Source organism: Solea senegalensis, linkage group LG15 (genome assembly GCF_019176455.1).
Source record: "Solea senegalensis isolate Sse05_10M linkage group LG15, IFAPA_SoseM_1, whole genome shotgun sequence".
In the NCBI taxonomy this organism is placed as follows: domain Eukaryota; kingdom Metazoa; phylum Chordata; class Actinopteri; order Pleuronectiformes; family Soleidae; genus Solea; species Solea senegalensis.
In genome coordinates, this window is record NC_058035.1 from 9686771 (window position 1) to 9699912 (window position 13142).

At 44.0% G+C, this 13142-nt stretch overlaps 1 protein-coding gene across 2 annotated transcripts in view; it reads left to right on the forward strand.

Moving 5' to 3' along the window:
• mcu (mitochondrial calcium uniporter) overlaps positions 1-11201 on the forward strand; it is a 51315-nt gene extending 40114 nt beyond the window's left edge. For both annotated transcript variants that reach the window (XM_044046047.1, XM_044046048.1), the window contains exons 3-9: positions 4567-4630; positions 7244-7414; positions 7795-7899; positions 8049-8209; positions 9167-9370; positions 10272-10388; positions 10590-11201. In XM_044046047.1, the coding sequence (XP_043901982.1) occupies positions 4567-4630; positions 7244-7414; positions 7795-7899; positions 8049-8209; positions 9167-9370; positions 10272-10388; positions 10590-10670 (903 nt within the window). In that variant the 3' untranslated portion in view covers positions 10671-11201. The remainder of the gene's footprint in view (positions 1-4566; positions 4631-7243; positions 7415-7794; positions 7900-8048; positions 8210-9166; positions 9371-10271; positions 10389-10589) is intronic.
• The last annotated feature ends 1941 nt before the right edge of the window (positions 11202-13142 follow it).

Below are 13142 nucleotides of genomic sequence, written 5' to 3' on the forward strand. Positions count from 1 at the left end.
GCATCACTTGTTCAATGGCTATTGGAGGTTAGCAGTGCAGTGTCTGTCATAACGTTACTAAAGCACCATTGTTGGGTTGGGGCGACAAGGAGAGCAACCTTCTCTGAGAGCTCTGTTTAAGGTGTTTGAGCTACAGCGTTCTAATTTGGCTGCCGCTTGAAAACGCTTGGCATAAAATTGCGTCCACCTCGTGGAGTGTGGCAGGATGAGTTCTCTACCTGAACCTCGTCTATTCTCTCCTCTGAGCTGCCTTCCTATTGATCTATCCTGAAGTCTACCGTCATTCTACACACTGTGACCTCCCTCTGACCCCACCTTGACCATGCATTCCTCTCCAAGCTTTGTCTGTCATTGTAGTGTGATGGAGCACACCGCCTTTCTCCAATGACTGAGCCACTAGGGAACTGATCTCTGCCCTTTCCCCTTTAAATCTGTCCACACGTTACGACTTCTGCCAGGAAAATGGACTGCGGGGAGAATAAGAGCTCAGGCATCTCCGATTAGCAGGTGTAATATTAAAGGATAATTAAAGTGCACGTGTGCATTCATGTTGGAGTGAACAGCATCCACACATGGTGTGTGATTTCATGAATGGCTTTGTGCGACTGGTCTGCAGCTGCGGCCAAATGACTACATCGATGGATGCAGTCACTGTGCCTGTAGTCGTAGGTGGGTGTAGATGTGCCAAACAGCAATTAGAGTTTGATCACATTGTACGTTGTAATGACGACCGCAATAGCCAGAACACTAAGCACTGTTAGTGGGGAATCCTCATTACCACTTCTTGTGCCTGTTATGATGCTGATATCACAGCGTTGAGTAACTACTCACACTAGTGTCTGTCTGACAGAGTCTTTTTCCTCTTTTCAACAACTTGGCTGTTAATAAGACAGGTCTAGCTATAACCAGCCATTTCAGAAACAACGCTTGAACTTTGTAGCGGACATCTGGAGCCCTCATTCACACATCCTTGTCACAGCTCAGTGATAGATCACATCGCATGCTGCCTGCATTTAGGCGAAGCATTTATGTCACATTTAGGGTTTAATATTGAGGTTATTCTTCTCTTTCCAAAATCCAAATTTGACCAGTATCTGATCATCTCTTTGTTTGTCAGCATGCAGGAGCATCAGACAGCGTCAGTCATTAGTGATTCATTAGTGACTTTTCTCTGGCCTGTCTGGATTTTTTTCGACATCTTTCTTGCATTTTCATGCACTGTTTGAACATTTGGAGTATTAACAAGATGCATCATATTTAAATTAAACAACTTGACGCATTATTTTATAAATTGGGTGATGATTAACTTGGCAATGGCCGAAGCTCAGCTGTCGATCAGCTTTCACTTTCCTCTTGACTATAATTTTGTGATGTTTTTTTTTTCTGTTATCTGTCTTGAAAACTGGCACATCTGTGTGGGATTGTTTTGTGGTTTTAATTTAATTCAGCCCCTATGGGAGATATTGGACTGACGCGTCTCTGCCATCACCATCAAAACAACAAATGACGACCTTGGATCCATCCAAATAGTGCTGTGCTGGAAACACGGGAAAGCCACAAACATTAGGAGAACATTATTTTCTTTTTCTCCTTTAAATTGTTTGTTTAATCTACCAGTCCCTTTAGCACCAGTAATGTGAGAGCAGGGGAGAGCTGGTATTAAGAAAGCTTATATTCCCCCCAGTGTTTCTTATTTACTCTCATCTCCTGCAGTACTTGGACTAGTATTTCCCATTTAATCAATTGCAACCTTGCTTGCAGTGCTTCTGCTTAGCTGCAAACAAGATATTATTTTTTTTATTTTTTAAATTAAAGGGAAATGCTCTCGCTCTCTCTCACACACACATACACGTACACAAGAGGCAGCGGAAGTTAAAGCGCAGTGCAGATGAGAAATGAGAGACGATCAAAATCAGCACATCAGGATTCATTGTGAGTGGAAGACAGAGATGGAGGAGGGAGGGTGAAGTTGAGGGGCAACCCCCCTTTCTAGACGAGGGATTCCTTTACTGCAGTGATCAGCACTCCCCACGTCCCGCTCTCCCTCCCTCCTCCTCCCAAGTCTACTGTTCCTCTCCTTCCTCCAGCTGCCTTCCCTCATACTCTTTTCTCTCTCTTTGTATTTCATCTCCCCCTCTTCTCTCTGCCTTCTTTCTTCTAGTTTGCGTCCTTCTAGCCATCATCTCATCTACTCTCTCTCTCTCCCTCTCTCTCCCTCTCACACACACACACACATACTAAAGTCACGTTTCAGTGTGGAGGGGTTGTCTGCTGCAGAATACAGTATATGCAGCAGCACATGGTTAGCGACGTAGGCACCCTTTTACTCCAACCTTTATTTATCTCTATCGCTCCCCTGCTGCTCCTCCATTTATCCTCACAACATTCCTCCTCCTGCACACTTTCCTCTCTCTTCAGTTCATCTGTCCATCTCAGTGGCCATCCTCCATGCCCCCCCTTTCTTTCTTGTTCTCCCTCTCTTAGCCACGTGACATTGATTCCAAGGTTGCTGTGCTATTGACTGCTGCTGTTAAATATTTCAGGCAGCGTTTCAGGGGCTGTGTGCCGAGGAGGAGGAGGAAGAGGAGTGTGGTAAAGATCGCTCGGTCGCTTTGCAACTACCGCTGACAAACAGGCTGGTGAACTGACGGGTGGACACACAATCACACATACACCCACTACCTGTACACACACACACACACACACATGCAGAGGTACATTCACTTATCCATGTCTCTGCACAGATGGACGCACACACACTTTAGCTTTGTATTTGCGTATGTGTGATTAATTAGCTGTGCGGGTGATGCTGTGCCTGTCTTGATGATGAAACCTTTCCTCCTGACTTTAAAAACAGGCCTCTCTCAGCGTATCATCTGATCAGCACAGACACAGACACACATTCCACTATGCATCATTCACTAATCCTTGGCCAGGAGGTGTCAACATTAGGTTTTTACAGTGCACATGTGTAGACACATATACACAGTTTGCTGTAGAAGTCTCACATCAGGACTGCAGTAGTCATTTTATGTTTCGATGTATAACATCTCCGCTCTGTCTATGCATCCCTCTGTATAGTGGTAGTAAATAGTCGGTGTTGCATCCTCGGGACACAGCAGTAAAGATCCAGAGCTGACAGCATGCAGGTTAACAGCTCATTGCTAATTAATGTCACTCACGTTCCGCTGTCGAAATGTTTACTGCTAATTTTTAGGGTCAGCGGGAGTGCAGCAGTCTGACTGTTTTGAACCGTCTGACTATAAACAACTGTGGGGAATTGGGGAATTGACTGAAAGTCACATACCGTGATTGACAGCAAGGGCTTTTATTCGGCAGTGGTTGATTGGCAGCGGTTTTGGTCAGGTTGGTGCTGGGATTAGTGGGCGGTCCCTCTGTCATCGTATAGTTCATGTTATAATGTATAATCTTTTAAATTTTTTATTTTATGTTCACACAGCTCTTGGTTGTCGTATATCTCTGACTCTTGAATGGAAATTCCAATTTTTATGACCTTTTCAAGTTGTGATGTTATAAACAGCACACAGTGATGTACATAGTAGAATAAATGGTCTAAAACTGCATCTTTGGGTCCTATCATGAAAACATTCTTCTAGATTTACCACTGAGTCAGTATCTGACTGCATACACACAAAAACAAACACACACACAGACATGTCTTTAGTCTCTGTGGTCCATAACTGTCAGTGCAGTGTAAAAATAGGAACGGTAAGAGCTTCTCTGCTGTTTGGGATTCAGCACAGTAAGGGTCAGTTTATTATATTTATCATGTTTTGTAAATCTAAAATTACAACAGTTGTACACTGAGGCTGGAGTCCTAGTAGCAAACAGTCAGGTCTGTTGACTGAAGGATCACTTAATGTGTTTGGTATTGAGTGGTGATGCTGTGCTCCCACCGTGGGGAAATTTAATATACTTGTACCCCGTGAACACATTAATATAAAACACCACAGTGTCATATAACACATGGCTCATATTTGGGACAGTTGGCCCTCTGCAGTCTCATCCTCTCCCCTCTTTGCCGTGTAAGCATGGGGAGAAATCTGCCTGTCTGCCTGTCTGATACCTTAAAAGGCTCCCTCATGGCTCACCAGAAAAACATGATGAATCCTGTAATTGAAAACGTTCTAAGCATTTAATAACCCAAAAAAAAGAGGGATTCCCCCAGCTTTGTTCATCCTCTACCCCACCTCTGTCTCGTCTGTGACAAAACCAGAATTCATACATAACTACGCTGTTGCTGTTTTTGAAAGATTGAGGCGACGTAGAGACAGAAAAGAGAGAGAGAGAGAGAGAGACCAGGAGCAGCCTGTTGTAGAATATTTCCTTAGAGCTGTTCCTTTTGTGTGTGTTGGGTGTGGCTCTGCACGGAGCAACATTTCTTTAAACTGGAACAGACTGAGTCATTTTGTTGCATAATAATAATGTCATCCTCACAAATGGGTGAAGTAAAAAGCATGGATGAGGAGGACGATGCATTGTTGCTGATCTAGAATAGAAATGAAAGATGAAGACTAATAACCAGGTTTCTTTTTCTGTCTGCAGGTTTGGAGGGGCAGCCCATCATGGCATGGTCAGAGACTGTTGTGTTCCTCCGCTGCTCCAGAAGGTAAGGCCTCACAAAGGGGTTTCCCTTACAGCCCCCTGCCCCCCCAATCCACTAAAAAGGGGTTCACAAGAGAATATTTTATCCGCATCAATCAGACAGCAGAGGTTCATTTGGAGTTAACAGCCCTCAGCCATTAATATAAAATCTTGTCTCGGGGAAGCATCTGCTCATCTGTGTGAGAGGCAGGAGACATGGGAAGTGTGAATGTGGGAGAGATGGATAGGTCGGGGGATTGAAAGGAGAAGGGCAATCTGATTTCATTGTAAAGTGAGCTTCAATAGATGTAGCCTTGGAGCAGAGATGGGCACACGATGCTCACACCCTTAATAATCTGCCCGCGATGCTAGGATAAGGGAGGACAAATGCATGAGGAGAGCGGCACAGACGGTTAGGCTTAAGTTTCAAACTGTCACCGAAGTCGCTGTGAAATGAGACGTCTGCAGCTCTTTGTCTTTGGACATGGTCGAGACGCTCCTGAAACCAGGCCCGCCTCGCGCTGCCTGTGCCACACGATGATCCCCTCACTTCTTGGTGCGAGCCCAAGCAGAGATCTGCTGATTCACTGCAGTGGCGCTGAGCAGGAGGGAGAGGTTGTTGGGTGTAATACGGCAGCTTAGATCTCTCCGCTCTGTGCGCTTGCAGCCCTCTGCATTGATGCATTGCTCTGGCATCAGGGGCCACTCAGTATGATAATACAATATGCTGTGCAGGCTCATTAAAACCAGTTACTGACCAGTAGAGCTGCAGCACAAACCATTATTAATACGGCAGCCACGGCCAAACCTGCGGCGGAACAAGACGGAGGTTAGGCTGTATGTTGCAAAAAGGAAACTACTAGGGTGCGATATTTAGGATTAATATCAATATCATAAACTGTTCAAAATCACTGGATCACATGTCAGAAATAAAAATATGAGATACAAAAAACCTTTGCTATGCTAAATACTATATAGAGAGATGAGAGCTGCAGGTGTTTGCAGTGATCCTGTGAGCTATTTTGAAATAAAAGAAGAAAGATAGCTTAACAGATGATTACAAATTACAAATGATTGATGGGTATCAGGCAAGAAAAGGTGGTATGGAGCATCCCTAGAAACTAGCACATATACTGTAGATGAAGGCTCCGAGCACACAAAATCCCCCCCCTCCCGAAATTCAAAATGTATTCCTGTGTGTTCTCGACTGATTTGTTCCCGTCCTTTTTTCTTGTATTTGCTGCTATAAAAAGGTGAAAGGAATGAGTGGTTCATGATGTGTAGCTCAAGGTCTTTTTGATTGTAGGCCCCACCGCACCAGAGTTTGTTTTTTTTAAGTCTTTCTATGGGAGTGATAAATATCAATATTTGTCATCAGTGAATCACAGTTATGACAGCTCTGTGAGGAGAGGGCGAGCAATTTTATGCCACATTGATTCTCGGGGATTAACAGACCAACAAGGGCTTGTTTTTGGCAGAAAAGCTCTCTCCCGTATTTGGAGATGTATCAAGTCAGAATTCATATAGGTTTTACTAATAACTCTCAAGGCATTCGCTGTAGTTAACTGTCGCGTTGCAGATACTGGATTTTGGACGTCTCCTATTTGTCTTGGTTCAGTTGCTTTGTTGTTGAACTCCAACAGGTGGAGCTGCTGCTGCTGTTCTGCCCTCTACTGGGTGTGTGTGTGTGGTCAGAAGAAATGGTTTATTTAAACACACACTTTTGTTCGGTTGCAGTCACCACAGTGTGTGAAGTTTCTGTGACTGTCTGTGTGGAGTTTGAAGGTTTCCCCTGTTTTCTTACATCACCTCCTCCCACAATCCATAGTTGTGCAGGTTTGATTGACTAGAGGCTCCTAATTTCCTGTCGGCGTGAATGTTTGTTGCTTTAAATCAGCTCTGTGACAGACAGTGGGCTCCACCTCTCTGCACCTGTCAGCAGGGATTGGCCTCAGCTCCCCTGCAGCCCTCAGGTGATACATGTCGTTATTATAGCCGGGTGATCAGTAACTAGCAACAAACTGGGGTGTCACTTTCTTAAATCTCTTAAATCTATATAATGCATCATTTATGCACTCTGTAAACAGAAAGAATTTGATAAACCACAATTAACTGCTTTCTTCAACTTTCATACTATACGATATTTTATCATGACAACACCTATATTGACTTTTTTTAAAAGCATGATAATGTTTTGGCCATATTACCCAGCCCTACATGTAGCTCACTGATGGATGGAGCATCAGAATATCAGAACCTGAAGTGTGTGGTTATGTTGTCGTGGACAGTGTGGTGTTAACCGGCAGACTGCAAGTTAGAGACATAAATGTTCCCAAACAGTCAGCTGATATTCATTTAATGTTCACATTTAAAAGACTTTGTGAGGGAGAATTGTCATAAAACCCTCCAGGGAAGGCAAGAAAAAATTAAGTTGGCCATTGTTCTGCATATTTAAAAGCTAATTATTTATAAGAAGCTAAGCCTAACTATAACCAAAAGCAAAACAAACAACAAACGGCTACTAATGCGTTATTATTAAAGTTTATTTGGATACATGAAAGCACACTTCAGTGGTCCAGTAGAGTTTTCTGCATTTGTGACATTTTGTCTGACTCGTGTTTTTCCTCTCTCCCCTCAGAGGTGACGGTGGCTTATCAGAATGGGCTGCCGGTGATCTCAGTCACGTTGCCTTCCAGGCGAGAGCGCTGCCAGTTCACCCTCAAGCCTCTCAGTGACTGTGTGGGAGTTTTCCTGCAACAGCTCCAGGCAGAGGACAGAGGCATTGACCGGGTAGCCATCTACTCCATAGGTATGCACGCAAACACACATACACGCGTCAATCATGTTCGTTTAGTCCAGCGGGTTACATCGATATGCCCTTACATGCTTTCAAGTGGTCTTGTATTTTTGAGGCTATTAAGTGTTGCTGCAGTGCTGGCCTTTCTCCATAATTTAATGCCAAAGCAAGAACCATGAAGGGATTTTTCACCCCTCACTCTGCTCCGAGGACTCATTATGCAGGATCAACTGCCACTTTACAATCTTAGTGTGTGAGTGCGTCTGCTTTGACCTCTCACTGTAATCACACATCATTGTATCTTATTGTGAAGAGAAGTGAACGGTGTGTTTTTAAGTGGATCACCGTCAATGCTCCATCTTACATGCTCTCTCTCTTTCCCCCCCATCCAGATGGAGCAAGGGTTGCCTCCTCCACAGGTATAGACATCCTGCTGCTGGATGACTTCAACCTCGTCATTAATGACACCACATACCTCGTGCGGCCACCGAGAAGAGGTGAGGTCTGGCGCCGTAAAGCTAAAGTCTGTACTCTTTTTTTGCTGCAAATGATTTGGTTGTGATTGGGGTCACCTGAGTTAACGGTCATAAGGTTTTATTGTTAAAAGATGCAGTGTATTGTGTGTGTGTGTGTGTGTGTGTTATAGAAATACTCCCCCACGAGGAGGCAGAGAGGCTCAGTGATGTCAAGTTCCTGGTGCAGCAGCTTTACACCACCCTGCGCATCGAGGAGCACCAACTTAGCAAAGAGCGTGAGCTGATTGGACGACTGGAGGACCTCAACTCTCAACTCCGCCCCCTAGAAAAGGTCCTTTCAATGACATGATTAACATTTCCGTTGTTGTTGTACTGTATTAACAGTTTCATTTCTGAAAAGTTGTAGAGTGTAAATGTGACCCTGTAAAGAAAAAAAGCATGAGGGCCTGTAGTTGCTTTTTTTTAAAAATGTATTTTAAATATAAATAAATGTTTGTTAGCTCCAAACCACTTGTTAAGACTTTCGGTTTCACATGACTCACAATATAGGCGGTGTTTAGATCTTGTGTTGCCTGGCAACATTCCCCCACTGCACACAGGAAGTCATTAATATGATCACAAGACAGACACAGGATGGAAGAAGTTTGAAACACATGCAGAAAAATCACTTTGCCTGTCTCCCTCTTCTCAAAAGCAATTTAACAAGTTAAGAATAAAATTAGACTAAGAAACTTGAGTTCCAAAAAAGGAAAGGTGATGGTGGGAGTGATGGAGAAGCGACTTCTACTGCTCAAAAAATCAGACGGGACAAACGCTTCTCGTTCTCAAGCAACCTCACCCATGCCCTGCCCGTGTATACAAAACATGTATGCAAAACACTTTCAAATTAAAATCACCAAAGGTTACACACTGCAACATTAGCATTAGGATACCAGGCTTTGTTCCTATTTAGTCTGTAAGAATGACTGGTTAAAGGGGGCGTGGCCAGTTGAGTCATTAGTGATAGTGAAGGAGCTGTCAAGTTGGGAAATTAGCAAAACAATGAAGTTATCGTTCCTGTAATGACATAATCAATTTGTGATCACAACAGAATAGTTCATCTCATGATAATTAAGCCTTAATCTTTGAACAAGGGCCTAAGATAATCTGCTCTTATCGGTTTGTGTGCAGCTTTTGTTGCTGAAAATCCTATTTTTTTTTCCCTAACAAGACTCTCAACCCAAACTTGCAACTTGACGTCGTTCTTCTTTCACTGACTGTCTCTGTTTTGTTCCTGACTGCCGTGCAGGTGAGGGCGGAGTTGAGTAAGAAGGCAGAGCGGCGCACCACCTGGGTGCTGTGGGGGGGCATGGCGTACATGGCCACCCAGTTTGGCGTCCTGGCCCGGCTCACCTGGTGGGAGTACTCCTGGGATATCATGGAGCCTGTAACCTACTTCATCACTTATGGCACGGCCATGGCCATGTATGCCTACTTTGTGCTCACACGTCAGGTAGGACACAGTCAAATCCTAATGTTTGTGTTTCCACCAGCTCGACTCGACTCCACTAGAATAGTACCTGGTCCCTGGTGCTTTTTTTAGTACCTGCTCTGCCGTAATATAGATCAGTAAAAAAAGACTTAACAATCCTAAAAACGTGGGTTTATCTCCAGCACTCACCAGGGACATGTCTAAAATCACATAATGGCATAAAATCATCATCTCTTTTAGTGTGATTTGAGTATATCATTTTTGACATCTGTGAGGATGAGCTTGAATATGGACATTAAAAAGCGCTTGAAAAGTATTGAATTTGACCTCATAAAAGGTGCATGAACTCTGCATATTCATATTCATAAATTATTTAGGTCAAAGAAGCGAGTCAAGCGTCCTTTGGTGGCAGCCTCCTAAATTTAGAGACTTGCTCTTGTTGTATTGTAAAGCGAGTGTCTTTGATTAACTGCTGGTCTATAAATCATTTCACATCCAGCTCTTCTCATATTTTGACATATTTGACTACTTACTGTTAACATTATCATCAGATGAGTCTTATTAATAGTCCCACTGCTGGTAGACGCACCGGTTGTCCTTTTCATGCATTTTTGTGCCAAATAACGCGATGTGTCATGTATTATTTTAGCAACATTTTGCAGTAACTCCTCTAAGAACCTGAGAAAGAAGCCTCACAATAATGGAACTAATGCTTTCCCTCTTTACAATGCCCTGTTCTAAATGACAATATTTTTAGCGGCTTGAAAGGCCGATCTGGTCTCTGGTTGTTGCCCTTTGCAGTTGAAAGATGAACATTAGATTTTGATATGACAACAATGTAATGCGGCTTAAAACGCAGGCTACCTGATAAATGTGCTTCCTGTTACTGAGCGCTCTGTCTGTGTCTCTCTGGATCCTGCAGGAGTATGTTTACCCCGATGCTAGAGACAGACAATATCTGCTGTTCTTCCACAAGGGGGTGAAAAGGACACGCTTCGACATTGAGAAGTACAACAAGCTGAAGGATGATATTGCCGAGGTACGGTGGCTACGGACGTTTACAGCTTCTATTTCACACCGGGGGATTCGCGTAGTTGTAATGACTGTAATTAGATTCACTCTCATGTTATTTCCCCGAACACTTTAATCTAAATTTCGTACTCCCCTCCCCCCTTCCCTCTCTGTCTCTCTCTCTCCCTCTCTCCCCCTCTCTCCCCATCCATCCCTCCACCCACAACAGGTGGAGTTGGATCTGAAGCGTCTTCGGGACCCGCTCCAACTCCAGCTCCCAGTTCAGCAGCTCACCTCCAGTGAAAATTGATAGAACCAGTGACTCCCTCCCTTCTCGGCTCCTACAAGCTCCTCTCCCTCCACCTTCCTGCTGTCCAACACTCTTCTCCATCTCCTTTTACCCACAGCAATTTCACACCTCCTCTCCCTCTACCCACCATCCCTCCCACACTCCAAAATCCCATCCCCTTCTTGACTGTAGGAGTTAGAATGTTTTTCCTCTTTTTTTTTTGTTATTTCTTTTAATTATTATTTTTTTCTTTCCTGACTGAAAACTCCAGATGGAATTGCAAGTTAAAAAAAACTTCTGAAAGACAAAGAAGACAATGACAAGACCAAGCAAAGAAGTCTCGTACCGGCGAAGGTTGGTGGCGGCGATGGATAAGAGGACGACGACTTTAAATGACGACGAAATAAAACTGGGCACTATGGATATGCCTCAAGTCTCCAGAGAGAGAGACTTAAGTGACCTCCAGGGACATCGGGAATGATCACACCTTTAGACGCTCCAGGACAGAGGACACACAGAAGGGCATTGTTGAGTGTGTGTGTGTGCATGCGTGCCTGTTTGTTTGTGTGTGCATATATGTGTGTGCGTGTGTGTGTGTGTGTGTGTGTGTGTGTGTGTGGGGGACTTCAGGGTACACTGGGACAAGGGCCCCGACCATCACGCTGCGGATTGACACAGCAGTACAGTCTCGCTTCCTTGAGCAGTCAAACTGTCAACACACACACACACCTACTCCTGGTTGGGGGCCGGCTCCAGGGAGAGACTCTATCCCAAATGTTAAAGTTTACAAGAAAGTCCCGACTGCAGTTGCACCATCAGGGAGACCTTTGGCGTCTTCCCTGAAGCCGAACTCTGCTGCCTCTCCCTCCCTGGGCCACGCCTCCTCCAGGTAACAGACAGCTGTCCTTCCAGTTGTGACCTTTGTCAGGAGCTTGTCTCGGCTCACAGGATGCAGGCACGGCGACGCCTCATCTCCTCTTCCTGTTGATTTCCTGTAGCGGCCCGGTCTGCGCAAGTAGGAGAGTACTACCGACAACAACATCACTGTGTGTTCTTTTATTCCAAAAAAAAAGAAAAGAAAAAGAAAAAAAGAAAATATTTTGGCACTTTTTATTTTGAAAGCCATATTATATTTGTTATGAGAAGAATATAAATATATATATGTATACAATCAAATAAACAGATGACCAGAGGCTAGTTTCTTTCAGTGGGGGGAGGAGCTCTCCTGCGAAACCTAATTTTATGACAAACTCATAAAGATCTGCCCCATCGAGAAGGACATCACATACGCACAAAGAAAAAGAGGATTATACTGAATGCTGTATCATATCTTTCCCTGACAAACGCTCGTATAATATTTAACAGTAACCACATCCAGGTATCACTAAGATAGGGACATAATGAAAACGGCTTATGGACAGCCATGTTGCCTCTGACATCCGTTGTCTCACAAATACAAACGTCCACACTAAACAAAACATAACATTTCTTTAAGAGATCTAGCAAAAGAAGAACCAGCTGTAGTCACATATTGGTTTTGATTCTGAATTCTAGAGAGACGAAGACAATATTCCAAAATATTGGTGTTTTGATGATGTTGGAGACGAGGTGGAGAGCACTGACTAACATGTCGGTCCAAAGTCTGTCACAGGTGTCCAGTTGGTTTGGGATCTGATGACGACACAGGCCACATCACAGCATACATCTCGCGTCATTTTCACACTCATCAAACCATCCGATGACCCTTTATGCCCTATGGGTAGTGATGTTGTCCTGTTTGTCCCCTATTTGTATAGGTGTCACCTTAGAGGTGAAGAAACCGAGTCCCCAGCTTCAGACAAAGTGACAGGCATGTTATAGTTCAATATATCTGATGAACTGAATGGCTTTTAACAAAAAAAAAAAAAGAATCTGCAGTTTAGAGAAGGAGCAGGATTCGGGTAATTTGCCTCCCTTCCATAGTATCTGAGATGCACAGACAAAAACAAAAGGCTGCACCTAAAAATAGAGCAACACGACACTGATCACTGATTCATAGCGGCTTGCTTTCTCCTAAAATAAAGCCAGAGCTTTCTCCTCCCACTGTTGCTGTAATGCCCCCTGCTCCCTTGATGGCAAGGCAGGGTAGACTGCATGCTGTGGTATGCCCTCAGTAGAAATTTGTGAATGTGTAGGAGCATTATTGCAATTTTGTACTTAATTGGACACTTTCCTTTGCCACATCTAGCTAACGCCCCCCCAGGTAAATCAAAGCCTATAGAGATCATTTATTTATGTTGTCCTTTTTCTTCTTTTGGTTTTTTAAATCGTCACTGAATCTTCTTTGGCTTCACTCCCCCCCATTCAGAGCGAGGATTGGTGGCCGTGTCTCCAATCCTATTTGTGTAATTCTGAGCTGCTCGAGATCACCTGTGCGGACGTCTGTGCACGGACTCGAGATCAACGTGGTCTCCTGACTGTATGTGTGTGTGTGAACAGCTGGCCCAATCCTAC